General features: G+C 40.1%; 1 protein-coding gene across 6 annotated transcripts in view; it reads right to left on the bottom strand.

The window, feature by feature from the left end:
• adam23b (ADAM metallopeptidase domain 23b) overlaps positions 1 to 23139 on the bottom strand; it is a 30094-nt gene extending 6955 nt beyond the window's left edge. For 2 of the 6 annotated variants that reach the window (XR_012597151.1, XM_074659243.1), the window contains exons 1-23: positions 22836 to 23139; positions 21895 to 22148; positions 21381 to 21457; positions 13816 to 13879; positions 12700 to 12782; positions 12500 to 12563; positions 10806 to 10878; positions 9480 to 9550; positions 9238 to 9303; positions 9008 to 9076; positions 7851 to 8017; positions 7654 to 7738; positions 7482 to 7569; positions 5362 to 5413; positions 3566 to 3665; positions 3400 to 3471; positions 3223 to 3309; positions 2373 to 2453; positions 2208 to 2258; positions 2044 to 2107; positions 1814 to 1919; positions 831 to 950; positions 509 to 677 (exon numbers count right to left, since the gene is read on the bottom strand). Coding sequence is in view for 4 of the 6 variants with exons in the window: in XM_074659243.1 (XP_074515344.1) it covers positions 509 to 677; positions 831 to 950; positions 1814 to 1919; positions 2044 to 2107; positions 2208 to 2258; positions 2373 to 2453; positions 3223 to 3309; positions 3400 to 3471; positions 3566 to 3665; positions 5362 to 5413; positions 7482 to 7569; positions 7654 to 7738; positions 7851 to 8017; positions 9008 to 9076; positions 9238 to 9303; positions 9480 to 9550; positions 10806 to 10878; positions 12500 to 12563; positions 12700 to 12782; positions 13816 to 13879; positions 21381 to 21457; positions 21895 to 22148; positions 22836 to 22911 (2139 nt within the window). In the remaining 2 variants the exon portion in view is untranslated. The remainder of the gene's footprint in view (positions 1 to 508; positions 678 to 830; positions 951 to 1813; positions 1920 to 2043; positions 2108 to 2207; positions 2259 to 2372; positions 2454 to 3222; positions 3310 to 3399; positions 3472 to 3565; positions 3666 to 5361; positions 5414 to 7481; positions 7570 to 7653; positions 7739 to 7850; positions 8018 to 9007; positions 9077 to 9237; positions 9304 to 9479; positions 9551 to 10805; positions 10879 to 12499; positions 12564 to 12699; positions 12783 to 13815; positions 13880 to 21380; positions 21458 to 21894; positions 22149 to 22835) is intronic. The other 4 variants (XR_012597150.1, XM_074659244.1, XM_074659241.1 and 1 more) reach the window with 4 other exon arrangements.
• Positions 23140 to 23694: the final 555 nt, after the last annotated feature.

Raw genomic sequence — 23694 nt, 5'->3', positions numbered from 1 at the left:
TTAGATATTGTTTTAATAAGCAGTCTGTAAACTTGCTTTTATTGAATATTACCTAAGGCGGGCCCGCCATGTGTCTTGCTTGTGCCCAGGACAAGATGATATCCATATTATTACATTAAATCACATTATTTAAAGGTTAAAGGACACGAGACAACTGACCCATAATTTTTTTATGTTTTTATATTTTTTTTTACAGAAAACACTTTGAGGTGCATTTAATAATGAAAGGTAGAATACGAAAAAAGTTTATTGTTACTATCATTATCTATTACTGATGGCTGCATTTCATGTAAGTGTGTCAGTGCCAGGGTGCTGGTATTGTGCATGACAGCTCACTGGACACAACAAAGTTACATTACAGTAACTGGGCTGCATTTGCCCGGGTTATGTTGATGTCTGAATGACGGACCTGTCTATCATTTATTGTACAGTCTACTTAAGTGATGAAGTGAAGCCTTGCTAGAGGAGCAAAGCGTGAATTGCGGGGTTAGTTTACAGCAGGACTCACCCCATGGGCAGAGCACACCTGTCCATTAGGTCCAGTAGGGCAGGTGCTCACGTTGAGTGACTGGATGAGCAGACACTTGTGGTCAAGGCACATCATTGACGGCCCACAGGGAGTCCCATCCTCCACGTAGCCTAAATCAGTCTCATCATCCAAAAGGACATGGCCACCACTGCGAGGAGGTGTTGGCGGGAGGGAAAAGGGGGAGAAAGATAAGAAAAAAAAACTCATACATGGAACCAAAAGTGACGAGAATGGGACTACGGACGATAGCAAAACGTTTCCAGGACATGAACAGGTCTTGTTATGTAGTACATGTGTTTACCTGCAGTCGACCAGTCTGCCTTGATGATTGAAGGAGGCTGGGGTGATTTCTCCTTTCATCATGCCGATGCGTGGGTTGCGGCCGATGTTGGAACACAAAAGGTAACCACAGAACACATCACTGAAAAACACAACAGAGAGAAGAAGTCGGTACTTTACACCACATGCCAACATTTACCCCCGTTCCCACACAGAGGCTGCCATACAAGGAGCCACCTGCTCATAATGAGATCAAATAATGCTCATTCACACACATTGAAGGGAGCATTTTGGGGTTCAGCATCTTGCCCAAAGACACTTCAACATGCAGACTAGAGGAGCCGGGGATCGAACCACCAATCTTCCAATTAGTGGAAGACCCGCTCTATCTCCCGAGCCACAGCCCCCAAGGGGCGGCTTTTAAATCCTGTCTTAACAACCGTCTTTTAACAACTGTTTCTGAGTCCTCTTTAATGAATATGACTAGATGATTTTGATTACCCATTTATTTTAATTTTAATTATATTTAAAAAAATCTTTGGTGAATGTTTTTAAATGTGCTCTATAAATAAATTTACTTGACTCAACAGTCTCCTCACAGTTAGCCATTACATTTGTTTTCAGTTGTGGAAAGCATACTTATGTTCAAAAAGTGGCCCTGGTTTTCAACATGGACGTATTTAGAGAGCCTTGCTGCCAAAACATAAAACTGCAAATAAAAAAACTACTGACAGGAAAGCTCCAACTGCAAGTCTATGGGCCGCAAGCTGAAGGAAAGAGACACTGATTTTGAGAAAGCCGCATAACAGTACCAACAATGTGCAGTCTGTTGCCCTCTGTTGGTCGGCTTCAAAACAACCATGACTCTCTTTCCTTGTCAGTAATAAAAGAAAACAAGGAAAAAAAAAACAAAGCCCTGTCACTATGTAGAAACATAAAGTCCTGTCATGCTGTCATGCTGACAAATAGCATAGTTCATTTAATTTGTCTTCCTTTGAAACTCACTGTTTGCTACACTGGATCCATTTCTCTCCATCCTTTCCACAGTTGCCCTTCTCGGTGCCCTCCGTGTTCAGCTTCTCATAGCAGAACTTCTCCGAGCCTCCAGCCTCTGAGGGAATGAGAGGAGGCGTGAACTGCACAGCACTGACTACATCTTTCCATACAGTATCTCTCTGTTTGATGATACTCTGACATTCCACTAATAATGTGAGCCAAAGGAATATTAATCTTACTTGACCCCCAGATGTATTTACACTGGTTTTCTCTGGTCTTGCACTCTCCGTTGTAGCAGCGGCCCTTCGGACAGAGAAAGAAGAAGACGGTAAATACATTCTCAGTCAGCTGCTATTCTGATGCACGACTGCTCCTTTTCTACTGTCACCATGTGTGTGCGTACCTGGTTTACCTGGCAGAGGTACCCATTCTGTTTATGAAGATTGGGAGGGCACTGCAAACAGTCACAAACATAAAAACTTCTTCTTAACCGTGCACATTATTTTAAACATGCAAACAATTAACAGTTTGAAACCAAAACAAATGTAACAGTGCAACACAAGAACACCTGTCCAGAGTCCCCAGAGCAGGTCTCTGAGATATCACAGTCGTTCACAGCATAGCGGCAACTGTAACCTCGTGGATAAAACTGGCAAGAAAAGGAGAGAAGATAGAAGTCAGAGGTATAAATACATTTTAAGTGCTGAAAATACTTGAACCTCTTCCACTCCTTGAGGTCGCCATCGACTGACTATACTGTCTTTAAGGGGCTGTAGCAGGCTCAGTTTTAGAGATAGATACTGGTATCACATGAGACTAGAAAATACAAGGAATCCATTAGTACCGTGTCATGTTAGACTGTTGGGAAGAACGCTAAACAACACTCTAAAGTTAGGCTAAATTTGGGCGATGAGAAACTGGCATGGCCATTTTCAAAGGGGTCCCTTGACCTCTGACCTCAACATATGTGAATGAAAATGGATTCTATGGGTACCCTAGAGTCTTCATCCCTTTACAGACATGCCCACCTTATGATAATCACATGCAGTTTGGGGAAAAAAAACATGCAGTTTTTTGCACGCAGTACGAATTTCGCCTATTCTAAAATTTGAATATTTCTGCATACTGGGGTCCCTAAACTGTCTTGGAATTACATAAAATGTTTATCACTGTAAAGCTGAGACTCTTGTGGATCCAATGAGTCCAATTGTATTCATGTGCGATGATGTTAGTCCCCATAGTAGCAATTTCATTGTAGTGAGACCACTTTTTGAAACTTGACCTCGCTGTATAAAGTGACCTCTAGGATAATCACAGCCTCATGAAACTTTACAACCATAAACTAGAGACCTAAAAACGACAAAAATTGGTCTACGGTAAAGAGGGTTGGAGTGGAAAAGATTGAGAAAAACTCATACCAGACATGTGTTATTGCAGCACGGGCCATCGCTGCAGTGCGCCCCGTTGGCGAGGGAACACTTCTTGCAGCAATCCTTGTAGCACTCCTGAAAATAAACAGGAGAAAGAACTCCATCCATCTGAGCAAACAAGACGACAACAAACAGACCTGACATTCTGGAGTAAAGGAAACTCACCGCTCTCGCACCGCAGTCGCACTCCTCTCCCACTTCTACAAATCCATTACCGCATTCTGTTGCATCGAACAGCTGAACAGAAGCAGACAGGAGGAAGCGAGTGTAAACGATGGAGCAGACGTGTGTGTGATTCATGACAGGTGGGGCAAAGTTGTGAGCATCTAACCTTGGTTGGCCTGTTAAACAGACACGAGCCTCCACCTTTCAAAAGGAACTCCTTGTAATCTGAGATGCTGCATTTGGAGAATCTCCGCGGATGTTGAACCCTGAGGAGAGAGAATACAGGTGATAGTTAACCAATGAGGATAAAAGCATGGTTCAAAATGCTGTCGGGTGCCATGTGAGTGAGTGAGCCTTTCTTTTAGGTGGCTAAAATACGTTTTCCTGCCGGCCCCGTCCACAGCAGTACATTGTTTTGCTTCCGTGCCATTACTCCTGTCTGCTTCTCCAAACTAAGGACGTGCTGACTGTCATCTACTGTACACTGACTATGGATAAGTACCTCATACAACCACACTTCAAAACATCTGAACTATCCCTTTAATACCTGTTTCACAATCTTACCGTCCAAAGTATGATGGAAAACCGGTGGCGATGAAATGGGCTAAGAGTATTTATCATTATATCAAATTTTTTTCTGTACTTCCCAGCAAAATATAACAATAATTCCAAATCATATAATTAATTTAATTAATGCAACTTGGGCCTGGATAAACGGCGGAAGTTTTAGCTAAAATGACGCATCGCCTCCTCTTAGAGGATGTCTGGCCTATCCTGGTAGCGGCAGTGCCATTTAGATCCTCATTTGTTTTTTAATTAAGTAATCATTAACTAATCAATACCTACTCTATAAAATTTCATTGGGAATTATTCATTAACTAATGGTTCACTCGTAGTTAGTTCCTCATTCGCTCCCCAGTAACTACTCACATGTTTGTGTCCCTTATTATAAAGTGTTACCAACATTCCCATTGTGAGATGAAGAGCTTCCTGCTGTAGCTAACGGTCGTGACAGTGTTTGCTAAAGGCCTTTTGTGAACTCCACCGTCGAAACAATCCACTTTTACTTATTAAGTGTGTAACGTCTCCTGACAGCTCGCAAATCAGATACAAAAACATTTTAGAACTAACATTACTGCCTACGACAGGAAAGAGAACACATTCAAGACCTTTATAAATGAAACTGAAGTCATTTTAATACCGTCTAAAGAAACTAAATTCAATGCTTCTTAAGACTTTTTAAAACCTGCAGATACCCTGTGAGAATACTTTCAGAAGAGAGCAAGGTCAAAGCATGGATCAGTCTACATTAGAATGATGTCAAATTAAGATCTTTGTTCATTTATTTTACACAACTTGCTATCTTGAATTGTAGATGCAGTGTAACGTTGTCCCCGATTCAGCAAAGAAACTAAATAACAATGGGAGCAGACAGAAACACAACACGGTATGTGTGACCAGAACAATTAATTACTATGATAAAAAAAAGCGTCAATGAAATGCCTTCATGTGTGGGGACTGTGAAAGAGTTACTGCTCTCTTGAGTGTATAATGTTATTATGCTCTTTGTCAATATCTTCACATAACAGTAGCTGATAAAAGCATAATGACCCCATTTATACCTGTCATTAACATCCAATCTGTATCTACCAGGTACAAATGGGCTTACTGATTATTATATTCTTTTACTGACTGAATATTTGGTTAAAGATGGTGTAACACTGCTAAACAAAAGGGGTTGACACTGTACAGAAATGTATCAGTAAGGTCAAAACAGAACATTAATCTACCTTTTCTGCATTCATTCCCATACACCCAGAGCGGTGACCACATCATGGGGTGAGCATAAATAAGCATCTGTAATTGTTCCACTGACCCTCTCTTCTCTTCTCTCTCTCTCTGTGTATGTGCGTGCGTGTGTGTGAGTGTGTGTGTGTGTCTCAGGGGTATGTCAGACATTACCCAGTGTCCTCCATTATGCAGCCAGTCCACGAGTCAACACAACCACATTCCTCTGCAGGAAACAGGAAAAAGAGGACAGAAAAACCACAGAAACAGAGAGTGAGAGAGACGCACAGAAAGAAAATAGACACACTTACAAAGTATTTAAATTGGGGCTGTCAAAGTTAACGCGATAATAACGCGTTAACGTAAAATCTTTAACGCATTAATGCAACTTGAGATTTTTAGTTTGTTGCAAAGGAGGCTAAATAACGCTTCAAACTTATGCTAAATTTTGGCAAGGGAAAATTGGCATTTTCAAAGGGGTCCCTTGACCTCTGACCTCAAGATATGTGAATGAAAATGGGTTCTATGGGTACCCACGAGTCTCCCCTTTACAGACATGCCCACTTTATGATAATCACACGCAGTTCTGGACAAGTCATAGTCAAGTCGGCACACTGACACACTGACAGCTGTTGTTGCCTGTTGGGCTGCAGTTTGCCATGTTATGATTTGAGCATATTTATTTATGCTAAATGCAGTACCTGTGAGGGTTTCTGGACAATATTTGTCATTGTTTTGTGCTGTTAATTGATTTCCAATAATAAATAAATACATTTGCCAACTCCCATGTTGATAAGAGTATTAAATACTTGACAAATCTCCATTTAAGGTGCATTTTGAACAGATCAAAAATGTCAGATTAATATGCAATTAATTGCGATTAACTATGGACAATCATGAGATTAATCGTAATTAAATATTTTAATAGATTGACAGTCCTAATTTAAAAACCATATGTGAATATGATTGGATTTCTACTTTATCATCTCAAAGAGAATGAGTGTTAATCAGTGAATTTAGCAACTGATTTCCAAAGCTTTCAGCTGAATAATTCTATTTTCATACTCACAATCTCTTCTCAAGCTCGGCCAGTTTTGGGACCATAAAAATAATCTCTCTGATGGTTGAGCTTCAAACATGGCAGCTGTTCGACTCTGACTTTGCCTCATTAAACACTGTGATCTTAAAACTAATGTCACAAATCATCCTTCTCGAGCCTGACTGAAAGTCTACTTCTGGACCACTTTTTCCAAGACAATCAGTTCATCTCTCCATCTGTCACTTCTGGCACAGATAAGAGTTGACAAGAAGCAGTTTGGTCCAGTTCAAAAGGCATCTATTTTCTTTTATAGGCGCTCTGCTGCTGCTTTAAACGATAAAAACATTTAAGTTTCTAGGGGCTTCTCGGGTTGTCTCAGATTTTAGATCCGAGACAACCCCACTTTTTCAAATGTAGATTACAGAAAATGTGCTGTCTTACATTCAGGCCATTAACAAGGGCTGTCCTCGACCAAAGAAATTCAAAAAGAGATTTTGTCGACTAATCATTTAGTTGATTTAATCAACTAATCAACTAAAGAAATCGTAGTCAACTAAGACCAAACCGACCGATTAGTCGACTTTTTAACAAACTACCATTTCTCAGATTAATCGGGTTGAACCACAAACTTTTCTGTGGACAGTTCTATTGAGAACTATTTTCTACCAAACATTAAAAAAGGGAAAGAGAACAGCTGATGTCTCAGTGAATGCTAACTCAAAACCTCAGCTCATTACATTACATTCATTTTGTCTTACAATAAAACAAAAACTATCTGCATGGCTAAATGCAACTAGGGGTAAGAGAAAAAATATATTTTTTGTGATTTGAGTCATTTGAACGTTGTGATTTTGGCTCTGAATAGTAGAGCTGAAACGATTAATCGATTAGTTGTCAACTATTAAATTAATCGCCAACTACTTTGATAATCGATTAATCAGTTTGAGTTAAAAAAGTCTAAATCCTCTGATTCCAGCTTCTTAAATGTGAATATTTTCTGGTTTCTTTACTCCTCTATGACAGTAAACTCAATATCTTGTGGAGTTGTGGACAAAAACAAGACTTTTTGAGGACGTCATCTTGGGCTTTGGGAAACACTGATCGACATTTTTCACCATTTTCTGACAAGACCAAACAACTAATCGATTAATCGAGAAAATAATCAACAGATTAATCGGAAAATAATCATTAGTTGCAGCCCTCCCTAAGTTAACTTATACTAGCTGAGAGATAACAGTGTGTGTTTCATGTGTACTTCTCCTCGCTGCCGGGTCCCACTGGATGCCCAGGTTCTGAGCCAGGCTCTGGGATAGAGACCCTGCCATGGACCAGGTGGTGCCGTACTGTGGACACAACAGAGAGTAGCAATTAGTCACCTGCAGTGTGATACAGAGTGATGCTCAGCAAAGTTAAGCATCAAATCTGACCTCATTGACCCCTACTCCTCGGCTCACAGAGCACATGCCTCCAAAGTACGCTGCGCTGCTTCTGCGGTAGTGGAAGGTCACATTTCTGCAAGAGTGATGGAATAAATTGAAAAGAATATCTAAATATTGCAAATAAAGCTCATTAAAAAAAAGAAAATGCACCAAAATGGTGATGGTTGTTTAAATAAAGAACTTACGAGAAGAGGTGCACGGCGTCGGCGTGATGCTTGATGCTCTGCTGCCGGTACTTGGAGAAATCGCGCAGCATCTCCAGCGGCCTCACGCTGATGGGGATTTGATCCTTGTCGGTCCAGATCTCCACGGCAACGAGCACCACACGTGTATGAAGCTGCTCTTTGAAAATCTACCATTGAAGCGTGCGGTGAATTAGAGGAGTGAAGAAAGGCAGAGAGAGAGAGAGATAGAGAGAGAGGGAGAGAGGGAGAGAGCAGCAACAGCACAGGGAGAGGAGAACAACACTGGGTGTGAATTTGAATCTGTACTGGAGAACAAATGAGGGGATGCAGAACACGGGGATAAAGGAGGAACAGGGGAGTGTTAATGCACATAAGGAAAACACCAGCACAATACAATAAGGACTGACAATAAGACAACTATGGGGCCAAGTCAGGGTTAGAGAGATGTCCTCCATTATGACACATGAGGAGGTACTGAGTAGTATATCAGCAGGTGCACACTGTAAGGACAGTTACCATTAATGTGTGTTGTATTGATGCACTTATGCAACATATAGACTACCTTATCATGGGTAAAATGTTATATTCTTCTGTACTCAAACAACAAGAAACAAGACTAAGTGTCTACGACTGTGTGAGGCTGAACTGCAGTGTTACTTCACTACATTTATCTGACAGCAGGAGTTACTAGTTACTTCACCGATTAAGATTTTACGAACAAAACATGATTGAATTATAAAATATGATATTGTACTGTAGATTAAACTAAAGTAGTTAAAATGTGCTCCACCTCAACCAGCTGCAACATTACTGTGAAATTCTTCTTACATGTTAAAGCATTAGTAATAATATCCCAAAAATATGATATATAGAAAAATATAACTCTCTGAATTCTGCACAACCAGTACTTTTACTTTAATACTTTCAGTGCATTTTGCAGTTAATTCTTTAGTACTTTGAATGTCTGTATAAAAAGTCACGGCAATCCATCTAATAGTTGTTGAGATATTTCAGTCTGGACCAAAGTGGTGGATCGACAGACATTGCCACTCCTAGAACAACGCGCCTAATAAAAAACAACTAATTGTATGTATGTAAATTCTGAAGTGGATCCATGTAAAACACACACTAACTCTGTAACTACAGAGTTTACTCACAGCATCCACAAAATTCACCACCGACTTGGCAAAGTTCCTTGTGTGCTGTTTGGTCTTGTGTCGTTTATACTGCAGAAAAAAGAAGAAAGATAGATAAGCTGCAGTGACTTGATGGTGCTCAATCAATATAGCATGCTACTGTACATTCACTGCTCCCTCTTGTGGGGAAAAAAACAGAATAGGTCTGAAATATGTTTTTTTATATGTATGAGAAACTGCCAGTTACATACCATACTGTGGTCACTAACAATCATGATCTCCAGATACTTCATCTCCTCAAACACACTGCGAGGCATCTGCAAAATAAAAAACACCATCAATTATCTGGAAGTGTTTTCTCCATAGCTCTATTATAAACACAAGCTGACCATGTTCTCTGATGCAACGTTATTGAATTCATTGTTTAACAACTCAAGGGTGGGTGAACTAATGCTTGTTGCATTACTTCAGAGAGAGGTGAGATCAGACTTACTGCTCGCTTTTTCCTGCGCTTCAGCCAGGACAAGTCATCCAGCTCTGAGAAGAGCTGCTGCTCCTCCTCAACTATGAACACACACAAGGAAAAAATGTGACATTTCAACTCACATATTTACAACTGGGTTGGGTATGCCTTTTTCATGAGTTTTTTTATGTTTTTTCCCAGAAAATCCCAAATTGTTTCCCTGAATTTACCATTAAGTAGTGTGTTAAATTACAGTAAGTATGATAGACCAGAGATGAGGCATTAAATTTGGCAAAATGATAAAGGTGGGAGTAACACAACATCTCATTCTTAATGAAAATATGAAAATAAAGTATAAGAATATAAATTTCTAACACTGTAAAATTCATTCCAGTTAATTCCTCTGTTTTCTCCTTTTCTGACTGATCCAAAAATATTAAATGTTAAGCTGTACCAGCCATTGAAATTGTGTTTTCTTAAAGAGGACCTATTATGCTTTTTCCCTTTCCTTTAGTAAATGGTAAATGGACTTGCATTACTAAGGTGCCAACTTTGCCCAGTAGGTTTTAATCTAAATACTCATTCACACACCGATGGCTATGCCTTCGGGAGCAATTTGGGGTTAAGTGTCTTGCTCAAGGAGATATCGACATGTGACCCAGAGCAGCCGGGGATCGAACAACTGACCTTCCGAATGGTGGACAACCTGCTCTACCCTCTGAGCCACAGCCGCCCTTTAGTGTGTTATTTAGTTTTTTGGTGCATGTAAAAGGTCTGCAAAGTTACAAAGCCCAAAGTTCACACCAAAGGGAGTTACTCTCCGCCACAGAAACACTGCTCCTGAACTGTCTGAAACGCCTCGCTTGAAGTCACGCCATTTCTTCCGTAACATGGTGATGTCACCAAGTAACACATTTGTGTAATACCTGCCTTGCAGCTAGTTTGGCACGCCCTTGAGTAGAGTCCGAAGAGCTTGGTTCGGCTGATCAATCACAACAGAGTGGGCCAATCAGAGCAGACTGGGCTTTTCGGAGGGACAGAAAGTCAAACGGAGCGTTTCAGACAGAGGGTGAAAAGAGGTGCTGCAGCACAGCTGGTATGAGAAAAGTAAAGCCTTTTTTGGAAAAATTAAAGCATGTAAACGTGTTCTAGTAGAAGCCCAAAATGACCATAATAGGTCCTCTTTGAAGCTCTATTATTACACCCCCAAGAATCATTACTCGCGGCCATACTTGTGTACTTTGCGGTGAATACACGCAAGGGGAAGGAAATGTCAGGGTCGAGAGAGGTGTGGCGGTGGTCCGAGGTGGGGGACTGATGGAGGACGTTATGTAAGGTGATGGACGACGCTCTTACCCTGTTCCTCTGAATCATTGTTCCACTGAAGGGAGGCTGTTCTTCTTAGTTTATGAGGCCGTGCAGCTGTATCCTGCAGGGGTGAGAAAAACAAGTGTTAAGAGCGGAGAGTGTTTGTCATGTTTGTATGAAGCTACAGCCAGCAGCAGATTAATTTAGCTCAGCATAAAGACTGGAAACAGGGGAAACAGGGGAAACAGCTGGCCTGAAGCTCACTAATCAGTTCTCATTTAGAAAATCCATATAAAAAAAGGAAGTGTTTTTTAAATTGTTGTTTTTACACTTTTTTTTGTACATGTTAATTTGCACGCTTTAGAGGTGCTGGTAGCCAGGCTAGGTGTTTCCCCCTACTTTCAGTCTTTATGCTAAGCTGAGCTAATTGTAGCTGTAGCTTCATATTTATCCTACATTAATGAGAGTGGTATTGATCTTCTCATCTTACTCTTGGCAAGAAAGCGAAATTTACCAAAATGTCAAACTACTACTAATGATTCTTAGCAGAATAGTATTGTGATGTCATGATCAAATGATGTTGGACAAATGTCTGTCGTCCAAACGAAAGAGTTTGAGAAATGTGAAACTAATGACGAGCGAAATTCACTGCTTTACACACAAGAAGAGTTTGGTGTCATGTAAGGCACAACAGTGCACTGCTTTGGACATCAGTTTGTTTGATGGGATTTTACATAAAAGTTTCATCGTGATGCATACTAAAATCATAAATATTCGTATTATTATCCTGATATTGAGGCTGCAGGGGTGGAAAGTAACTAAGTACATTTACTCAAGCACTGTACTTAAGTACAATTTTTTATATACTTTTACTTTACTTGATTATTTCAATGTTAAGCTACTTTATACTTCTAGTCCACTATTTTACTTTTTTACTTCACTCCATTTATCTGACAGCTGGTGTCACAAGTTACTTTACAGATAAAGATTTTACAAACAAAACATATGATTAATTTATAAGATATGATATTGTATTGTGGAATAAACTATCCACCAGTATATAAAGTAGTTCAAATGTGTTCCCCCTCCACCAGCTGCAACATTAAAATGTTACTTATGTGTTAAAGCATCAGTAATATTATTCCAATAATATGATATAAAGTGTATAATGATAATATATAACTCTTTGAATTCTGCCCAACAAGTACAGTACATTTACTCCAATACTTTTAGTTCATTTTGTGGTAATAATTTTGTACTTTTACTGAAGAGAAATCTGATTTGTAGGACTTTTACATGTAACAGTATTTTTACAAAGTGGTATTGCTACTTTTACTTAAGTTAAATGTATGAGTACTTCTATTATCCCGATATTGATTTCAACCATATTGCCCAGCCCTACAACTAATACTAATAACAAGAAAATAACAATAAAAAACAATGAAACAAGACTTGAAGAATTGACATGATTAGTATAAATTGAAGCTAGACTAGTATAAAAATACTGAATGGAAATTGAGTATACTAGAACATAAGCTTATGTACTTTTTACTTTGCTGGACAGTGCTTCAGTGTCTCATCTCCTTCATTTAAAAACAGAAATGTCCTTGGAGTGATTGGGTTATTATCCTCAGCTGAAAGCAGAAAAACAGCAGAGGGTGTCGTGCAAATGAGGTGGAGGTGAGCGGGTCAAACCCTTTGTGTGATACATATTTTGCTTCTCTGCGACAGGAATAACTTACCATTGAATGAGTCTGTTGTAAGGGCTCAATTAGATACACATAGAGTCCATCGTCAAACATCCCGCTGCCGGGCAGAGAGAGTAGAAAAGAGAGAGAAGGCAGTCGATACTGAGTCAATACGAGCTGAGGAACAGAGACGAGTGTATCCAAAATTATTCTGAACACGGCGAGGATTACACACAACTCTGCTGTTCACTTACTGCAGCCCGTTGCAGGTAGATAAGGCCACGTGGGAGTTATCGTTCCCTCTCACCTGGCCGTGGTAGTAGCAGTGCTCACCGCCCTGAGGGAAGAAGACACAGTGCTAATGCAGCATCACAGCAAACCCCAGCCAGAACTAAAGCAGCATTACCGGCAGCACAGCACACACAGCTCCTCATGCGTTTGACAAATGATGACTCAGATTCGCCGTTACATGGTGAACGTGTCATATTTTTTTACTTAATTAACACCTCAGGGGAGGTAACAGCTTGTCTCGCAGATGCCGGTCTGGCACATGGTCAATGCATTTCTGCAGGGGGGTGGGGGGGGTCTTTGCTTGTTAAGATGTGAAGTTAAAACATTGCAAGGAGGGTCCTGGCACTATCTGTGACTCAGCTGTCAGATCTAGGGTGAGTAGAGGACGTTCACCCCCCTCTCTCTTTCTCTCTCTCACTCTCTGTCTCTCTCTCACTTCACCCATCCCACGCTGCACTGATACTGCGGAGGGCTTTCTCTCCCTCATCACGTGACCAGTGCTCCAGCAGGAGGCTGCAGGAGAGCAAAACCCTGCTGATTCAGCTACAGTATGCCCAGCCCTGTGCCTGAATCAGCAGCTGCAGCAGCAGTAGCAGCAGCAGCCGGAACCAGCTCTCATTCCCAACCTGTTTTCAACCCCCACTTGCTATCTCCTCTTTCCTTCTGGTCTATGAAAATCACGTGTGTATCTATCTACCTATCTACCTATCTACCTATCTATCTATCTATCTGTCTATCTATCTGTACATTTTGTTCTTTTCCAAGTCTGCAAAGAACAATTCAGTGATGTAATCCGTGATGCAGTTATTTGGATGACACGTGACAGTTGCAGTGTTAATTTCATTACCAATTTGCAGAAAAGAGGACAAGCAAACTGATATACAGGAAATCAACACACAACATCTGTTCCCGCCTTTCGATTCAAAGCCTATTTCCTAAAGTTGAGAAAAAATATATTTGTGCGTTTTCCTAAACCGACAATGTGCGCAAAATAAAAACAGCAGCTGAGGGAATCACACCAAAACAAGAAAGAAGTGCGCTTTAGCATTTTAGCCGCCCACAACTAGAGAAGACGTTACCTTTGACAGGACAGGTTTGCCCGCCTCGTAGTGGATCTCAACATAGTCTGAAGACAGTAAGTCACTGTAAAAAACAGAGATTGCAGTTGGTTAAATAGTGGACGGATGTGATGCTCGACAATAAAAAACACACAGTCTCTCTCTGCCTTTGCTTTCTCTGACTCACATATTGTGGTTTTCAACTAGCGGTGAGTAGTGCTTTAGCTGGCGTTTAAACAAGAACACTCATCACCACTGTGCCTGGATTAGCCCGCACAAACACTCCCATGGCATCTCAAAAGTGCAGCGGATATGTTAAATGTTGCCTGCCCACAGGAAAAATGGTGACGCATCTACAAAAGATCTAAAACAATCAGTCCGAAACTACAGTTGAGTTCATGGACATGGTTCTTCCTCAAATCTCCCCAGATTAGATCACTGGTTGAGAAACATCTCACATAACAGGAACAGAAACAAAGTAACATAGTCTAAAAGCTGCAAATGACGCCTAATGTGATAAATGACTGCGAGGCCACGGCTTCACCTTGAACACAGCGGCCCTCCCGGCAGTTCCCGCTATCTGAGTCAGCGTCCCTCACCATTTCACACACTCAATCTGTTAGCTGACAGCTGACTTCAAGAGGCTGCGATTTCTGCCACAATGGCGCTTTTTTTTTTTTGAGTAACCTTGCAAATCAAAAAAACATCCTCCTCTCCATGGGCATGTATTTGCGCCGCAGCAGTAAAAAAAAAAAAAAGAAAAGATTGGAAGTGATGGATCTAGTCTTCTTCTGTGACATTTTTGAGTGATGCTCAGCGGCATGTGAGCAGGAAGTGCACCATTATGAGAGGGGAGTCGAGGCATGAGCGGCGTCAGTGAGAGATTCCTGAGTGAGGGGCTATTAATAGCGTGGGTCAGGAGAGTGGGCCACGCTGAGAGTGTATTGGTGTTTGTATAAGTGTGTGAGTAAGGGCGGCACTGCAGAGCATGGAGGGGTAAAGGTGAGAGTACCGACGTGTGTGTAAAAATGTCCGTGAGAGCTGTGAAAGTGTGTGGACACCATGAGAAGGGAGTCCTGCCCCGAGGTCTCTCAGTTCACAGGAGACTGAGTGTCACAATGCAGCAGCAGCAGCAGCAGCAGCAGCAGGGAGGCGAGACAGAGGCGAGGCAAAGAGGGAGGACCAAAAAAAACTGCAGGAGGTTCTTACGTCTGGCGCCAGATCAAATGCAGCTCTGAGTCCTGTAGTGACACTTGTCATTACTCTTCATACCTCTAACACATGGAAATAATGAGTCTAAAAACACATGGAGATGCTCTCACGAAGCAGCACTACACCTATTCATTTTCAGCACTAAACCTATTCATTTTGTCATTCACATTTCACCTCTATCGATATATGATCAACTGAAAAAAAGAGATGGCAAAGAACTGCACGATACTAAGTGAGCAGATAAAGTAGCACCGACCCATTGGCAGGTTGCAGACCTATCTATATTTAGATCAGTACTGTCGCAGTTACAACACCAAGCAGAATTCAAACCCCTGTTCTCACACAAAAAAAGGCACACACCGAAGTTAGCTCATGTATCTCACAGATAACCTACGGTACAAGCAAACAGCTGGGAATCAAGGTCACGCTTTCAAGCTTCTCTGCTGCTGCTGCTGCTGTAAAGAGCTGCTGCGTTATGTGGTGTTTTCTGAACGTCTGATGATATAATGTATGGGACAACATCTTTTAAACACAATGTGTGATCTGGGAATGACAGGACAAGAGTACAATTCCTCCTGTATCTGACTCTATACTATCTATTCTGTCCCGCATACCATTTCTTGGGCTTTGAAGCTTTGGTGAGTAATGTTCGAAGGTATTCAAAGCTTCGGGACAGTGCCGCTGCCGCACTAGAGTACACACACACACACACACACACACACACACCTCTACATATAACAAACAGTGATATCTGTCTGAGAATAACTAATAATAATTAATGTTGAATATAAATAATGTTGGCGGATTATTTCTTATTTCTTGGGCTATTTGGGGATTTATACACTATTATTACATACTTACATGTATATATAAAAAAAAAAGCAAAAAAAAATAAAAAGCATTTGAATACTGATTTCGAGGTTGATTACCATGGCAATGTTCGAAGCTTCGAAGCATTCAGGTCAGCCCTACTCTATTACTCTCTAATATAATATGCTGCAAACAACATACTCAAAACATACAGTATAAGTGTGATTGTACCTCACCTCTGTTTTTTATCATTTCCACAAAACCTCACTGAATAAATTCAATTTAGATCAGACTGAAGAAAGACAGACAATGAAGATACCGTGGCGGAGGATGACTCTCCAATTGGCCTTCCTGATACACAAGCATCAACTCTTCAGTAAACATAGTCAGTCGGGCTGAGCGACAAAGCCAAAGACTTCTATCCTGATATGGGTATTTTTTTTAAATATTTAATCGTGATTAATCGCATATTTTTTAATATCTCCCTTAAAGGGAGATTTGTCAAGTATTTAATACTCTTATCAACATGGGAGTGGACAAATATACTGCTTTATGCAAATATATGTATATATTTATTATTGTAAATCAATTAACAACACAAAAAAATTACAAATATTGTCCAGAAACCCTCACAGGTACTGCATTTAGCATAAAGAATATGCTCAAATCATAACATGGTAAACTCAAGCCCAACAGGCAACAACAGCTGTCAGTGTGTCAGTGTGCTGACATGACTATGACTTGCCCCAAACTACATGTGATTATCATAAAGTGGGCATGTCTGTAAAGGGGAGACTCGTGGGTACCCATAGAACCCATTTTCATTCACATATCTTGAGGTCAGAGGTCAAGGGACCTCTTTGAATATCGCCATGCCAGTTTTTCATCGCCAAAATGTAGCGTATGTTTGGAGCGTTATTTAGCCTCCTTCGCAAAAAGCTAGTATAACATCGTTAGTTCCTTAAGTTTTATAGTTTCATATGATACCAGTATCTTCACTCTAGCTATAAAACTGAGCCCGCTACAACCTAAAAATCGCAAGTTGTGTTAATGCGTTAAAGAAATTAGTGCCGTTAAAACGAATTTGCGTTAATTGCATTATTATTATTTGACAGCCTTAATAAAGACAAAAAGATATACAGTATTGTTTGTGTGCCCCGATGAGTAAACTCAATTTGATGGCGATGGCATGGTACGCCTCATTGTAGCAGTGAATGTTGTAAAGTTCGGTGACATTTTACTCCAACATGACGAATGGAAAGAATGTCAACAGAAGGGTCCTTTCCCCTGACTGTTGCACACTAGAGCCATTGTTGCTTTATGTGACTGAAGGCTCCTCTTTGTCCAGTAGGGTCTTGAAACATTCCGACCGCATTTGATCATCTGAACATCAGAATCAGACTTTCAGAAAGGGCGTTTGAGCATAAAGTACATCAATAAAAAATATCTGTTATGTGCATGACTCATTTGGGAAAATTATGTTTGATTTGAACTAAAATCATTTAAATGAATTGAATCATTGCATATCATGTTTCGATTATCTATTTTCTGTATTTCCGGTATACACTGTATTCCTTTTGCATAAAGCATTACACAAGATCATTTTAAAATATGAATTCACTCAAAACAGCTCCCCATGAGCTCCTTTTCTGTCTTCATTGTCCCGCATGGCACATTTTGCTTGCAGCATACCAACATGACAGTTTTACCTCACCAAAATTTAGCACAAGTTCGGAGCGTTATTTAACCTCCTTCGCGACAAGATAGTATAACATACCAATGGATTCCTCAGGTTTTCTAGTTTCATATGATACCATCATCTCCACTCTAGTTTCAAAACTAAGCCCGCTACAACCTCCAAAAAATCGATTGTGTTAAAACAATTAGAGCTTAATATAATATCGCTCCTATAAAATCTGACCTTGAATAGTTGCACAATAAGACACATACTATTCACTGCAAATAACTGCTGAGATCTGCCCTTTGTGGGGGTTTCTACAGAGGCAGTGAAATAGTGCTCAACTACTACAAATATAGCAGAGCATCCAGGGTTATTTCACTTCCTTACTGTGTGTCTACAGCTGTCAAGGTAAATATAAATGTCCTCAACCAACCTGGTAAAGCTTTCCATAATGTGTTATCCCTCTAAAGTAACCAGAGACTGAATACCAGCACATATAGACGAAAAGTCTCAATGTGTGAGTCTTAACATCTAACAGCACTCAGCCATGCAGACAATATAAAATGACAGTATTTTATTACATAATCCAGCTTTAAATCACATTTAGGGACCTGGAATTCAATCAGCATTTTAAAGTCCTTGTACACATGCACATTAAGCCCTCACACATGTAGACCGGCTACTTTGTGAAGGCAGTTAATCAATATCATTGAGTGTCCGGAGCCTTGTGTCTCCGGATGGGACAGCGATCACAGACCACAGAATAACTGTCTCTCTGCTGGTTTTGATGCAACCTCATTAAAGATAGAGACTTAATTTTCTTAAACAGTCTGTCTGTAGTCTGGCAGCTGAGCTACGATTGCTTTTAGCACTCTGGAAACTAGGATTCTGGAAACTATAGCGCGCCTACCTATTCAATTACAGTTACCCTGATTATATTATCGTCGACTGGCGCTGCATTAATCACTGACCTGACATATAATAGTACATATCATTTACAAACAACAGTCATCTACAGACGGGAATCACAACGGTTGTCAATTTTGTGTCAGCTCTGACACATATTGCTTGCTCAGAGAGTCAGTGTCTTGCAGTTTCCGGTCGTTATGATGCCGTAAGCCAGACTTCCACTTTCATCTAGGAGGGCGTTGTTCTTTTCATAGTCAAACTACTTCACGATGTTTTAGCGTTTTAGTTTACATTAGGCCTACATTTAAATTAGCACATCTAAATAGCCCTGCATTAAGAAATAAAACCCTAAATCACAGCATTCTTTTGATGCTTTCCTACAATGTTTTGTACAGTATTTTTATTTAACCTTCATTTAAAGGTGCTAAATGCAAGATTGGGAGCATTTCTATTGTCTTCGCACGGCTCTCAACATGGCGACGGCTCATAGCTAACGATACTAAAAGCACTTACAGTTAAAGTAATGGCAAACACTGCTGACAGAGCTAACAGTATTAACCTAAGGGGCAACCGGAGGGTGCTGGGACGGCGTTATCAGCTGTAACGGGTGTATGAAAGCAGTGCAGAGCGGCGGCCGTGAGCTAGCCAGTGGGGCACGCTCACATGCACAAACATGCACCAAAAGCACGATCAGCCGGCCCGGGAATGTCAACAAAGCACAGAGAAACTCAGATTACAACACCCACAGAGGGAGATCGACTTCATTCTCTGTTCAGGTAGACATTACTCCTCTATATCTTTACATAGCAAATAGTTGTTTGCTGCTATATTATTGCTCTGTATATCGTACAGAGCACCCTTAAATCTCTTTTTCAAGGGAGACCTGAAGGCTACAGTATTTTCTATAATATCCTTAGAGATGATTTCAGTGGCAGGAACGTTTACACAGCTTCCTGGAAGAATAAAAATACTGACGTTCTGAAATTTTCAACCATCTGCACATTACTGTCAACATGACCTTGACAGCAGGTACCGTTCACTCTCTCTTGAAGTTCACCCACGAGTCTAGAAGGGTGTTGTAATTAAAGGGAAATTCCATCTAATTTCAACCTGGTGTGTTTCCCATAAATGTGGCTAATTGTGACTCTATGAGTTGTGCCAACTTTGCACTTGAATCTCTCCGTTGCTGAGACTCTGAGAATTTTACAATTTTGTCTCAGAGTCGGACCAAACAGGAAACACAGAAAGTAGCCCTCTGTGACTGCATAGAGATCAACATCTGGAATTTTCCTTTAATGACCACAGCAGCTCACAAACTCCAAAAAAGCTTTGCTGTCACAAGGACCGATACAGGAAATCTTTCCTACCCAAAGCAATAACTCTGTACAACACTTCACCTCAGTCTAACAGAGAACTCTCAGCTTTATAGTTTCTGTCTCAACCATTATACTCCATTCTGTTTTGCTCCTTCAATAATCTTGCACATGTTGAATTTGTACATCGGTATATACCTCAAAACTTGCAACAAATTTGTACACTTTGCTAATGTATATAGTATGTTTTTCTGTGTTTATATTTTATATGTTAGTTGTAGTAGTCTGGTATAGTTATAGTGTATTCTAATATATTCTTTATATTCTGTATTCTGTAAACTACGGGCATTTTTTAGTCCGAGCAATCAAATTTGGGATTTATGTTCAAATTTGCAGTGCAGTACTTGATAAATATATACACCGTGTTATTACCTATCTTGACATGAAAAATAATTACTAAATAATATGATTTAATAAGATTTATGAAGCATTTTAAGGGTCCAAACACCACTTTCCTTCATGTCCCACAACTGTGGTTTCAAAGTTGAGATACGTAAAATGAGCTAATTCAATTATAATATGGCATTATTTCAAATGGAATTGTTTCATATACATAATTACTTTACACCATATTAAAATTATTTTTTGTTTACAAAACATTTAAATGATTTTTTTCATCTAAATGCACCTGTCCCTCACTTCTGAGTCCTTACCGCGACACTGAACAAATACTGCATTAAAAGTTGTATTCAAAGCCAAACAAATCTAGTTTCTATGGAAACAGAAGTGAGCACATGGATGACAGGTTGGGCCACCCACATAGGTGACCTTCAAGATCAAGAAAAACAAGATTAAGATCGCCTTTTCTTCTGAAGTATTTATTGTGTGTACTTACCATACAGCTCAGTATTTGTGTATTTTGAACTACATTTAAAAAAATAACTTAACATTACTGTTGAATTCCTGTATATTAGATGCAAAGAATCAAAGCTAACGTAGCAGACCTTGCTAGCCACCATTTATATCTGCAATATTAGTAAAAATGTAATTTCTGCAACAGCTTTAGGTATTGCGGTAAGGACATTAGACATTAGAATTGCAATATCTGTCATAAAACACAACATATTTATATTTTTTTGTGTATGAAGACTGACATCTCGTTACTGTCTAAATTTTTCGGGGTGTAGAGAAAATCATGAAATCCCTTATTTTTAAAAAGTGTTTTATATCAATATTTATAGTGATGCACAAAGGTTGTTGGGAATGAATTTAAATGTCTTAAAAATATTATAGAAATTAAAAAAGGAAACTGTATAAAATAAGCGTTATTGTAATGTTGCGGTAAGGACATTTAGTAAGAACAGGTGATGAAAACCATACAAAATAAACATGTTAAAGACTATATGTAATTTTGTGTACCTGTTTATATTTATGACATACTCTGATGGTTAAAATTAAAATTCATAGAGGTTGATTATTTTTTTATTCGGGAGAGTCAAAGTGACCGTAGTTGCAGAAACACCCATATATTCTATAGATATATATCTGCTGTAACACAACAATTGCCCAATTTGGGATCAAATAAGTACATCTATCTATCAAAAATCAATCATTTTAACAAACATGAATTACTGTAGGTAGATGGGAGGACAAGGACTTACGTGTTCAATGCTAAATCGAGAGCAAATCTGTTGCCAAACGCCTCTAACTGGAAACTGGCTTGGGCGAGGTGGACTGCCTGTAAAGGGGGAAAAGATGATGATGCAAAAGTATAAGATTATAGCCGTCTACGAACATAGAATCCTCTAGAGTCCACCTTCAACATCCTCTACAGCACAAGTAACAGATGTGGCGCGGATAAATGGCAGATGGTAATGCACAGTGGGCACACTGGATGAAAGGCCTCCTTCAGCACGGTCGCTCTGGCATCACTCCAGTTCTTAAATGCATAAAGCATATCTGTTAATGTGCTGCGAGTGATGGGTGTCTTTGCTTTGTCTGACATAGGGCAGTAAAAATGACATTAAAGACAGGGTTATGGTTTAATGTGAGCCATAATCTGGACTTTAAAACTTCGAAGCCTTGGCCAAACCCTCCTGCTATTGATCACAACAGTATTTCTAGAAAATAACTTCACATCCCCTCACCCATACCCGCCCGTCAATGCTGGCTTACCTGCCCCTCTGTGGCTTGGTTCTTGGCCCGGGTGTCCAGGTCATGGTAGGTACTCTCCGAGTCCTCGTTCAGGTAGTAGATCAACCGCGAGGGGTAGGCGATCGCATGCTCTACTGCATGGTGGGTTGTGTTGTCTGTGGCAGTTGCTGCAGTTGCCTGTTGCTTCAGCAGGGCTGGCACTGCGTCCCTCTCAACCTTGTCCCCTACTCCTTGAGAATCTGCAAGACAATTCCCACCGCACAGACATGAAAAACCTGACACACACACGTACACACACACACACACACACACACACACACACACACACACACACACACACACACACACACACACACACACACACACAGAGCCAGCTGTCATCCTTTATTCATGAAACACATTGATAATACTGAGGCAAGTGGCCAAACCAAGGCATCATTGCGATTCTTCGAGACACAGTTCGGTAAGATTGGTTACATACCGCTGGATACTGACAACCACATATGGCTGGTTTAGTATACAGCATATAAACAGCTTCATTTCATTGAAAAGGTACTTTTGATGTGCTTATTGGCAAAGTGAAAAACTCTGCACCAGATACAGAAATGTGCATTATGCAATATGAATCCAAACAGCCTCATAGCAGATAATAGCATGCACTTGAAGTAAAAAAAAAGAGTCCCAGTCAGTGTATATTTAAATGTGACACTCATACATAATAAAGAGCACTATTTTTTTTTATAAGCTGAACAAAAGATGCTGTACTCTGCCTAGTGCACCATCACGCTGAATACGCCGCATATTAAATCAAATATCGTTTCTGCTGGGGAAAAAACGCGATGCTGTGCACCTGCAGTGCATCACCACATATTATCGCAGCCCAACACAGAAAGTGAAAGGTGTGTTTAATTAGAAGAAAGTGTCCCAAAAAAATAGCAAGCAGGCTATATTGCAATACATACCGGATGACGCTAGTGATGGATGAAGCCAGGGCGAAAGGATGCTGACGAGCAAAGTGGCCAGAAATATCAAATGCATGATTCATATTTGATAACTGAAAATATCTCAATATCAACACATCAACGCAGTATGTAGCTCGCGGCCCATCGTGGCTGGGGACGTGCCGTGCAGGGGGGATTTCTTCATGGATCCAGAGAGGCACCGGGATGCTGCTGCAGTAGCGGCTGAGAGGAGGAGGAGGAGGAGGAGGAGGAGGGGAGCAGAAAGAAGGCGGTGGCCATGCAGCTCTACTGGAAGTCAACCAGCAGGCTCCTCCTCGGTGATCACAGATATGTCCTTCCTCCCTCCTGGACCACAGGAAGTCCGTGCAGGTGACCTTAAAGACATCAACCAGAAACAAAACAGGAAATGACCCCTTCACACTGTCTCTGTTAATGATGATCACACACCAGGGAGTTTTGTTATGATTATGAAAGAAAAAAACATATTAAAGGCATATTAAATATATATAAATATATATATACATATATATATATATACATACATACATACATATATATGTATATATATATACATATATATATACACAATATATATATATATATTAAAAAAATATATATATATATATAAAAAAAATAATATATATATACATATATAATTGGTTGTTTTCCTCCGGTCTGTGAAATCTTGCAGATGCCATTAGGAGCACCGGAGGACACAGACGCACATGCTTTTTTTTCCAGCTTACCTGTCTCATGCACTACTGTCAGGATATAGTGATCGTTTTATAAAAATAACTTTTTTTTAATAATTTTTACTCCAGTTCTACCCACTGCTGCTTTAATGGGTAAACAGCATTTT

Source organism: Sebastes fasciatus, chromosome 14 (assembly GCF_043250625.1).
Source record: "Sebastes fasciatus isolate fSebFas1 chromosome 14, fSebFas1.pri, whole genome shotgun sequence".
In the NCBI taxonomy this organism is placed as follows: domain Eukaryota; kingdom Metazoa; phylum Chordata; class Actinopteri; order Perciformes; family Sebastidae; genus Sebastes; species Sebastes fasciatus.
This window is presented reverse-complemented; position numbering and strand designations above follow the sequence as displayed.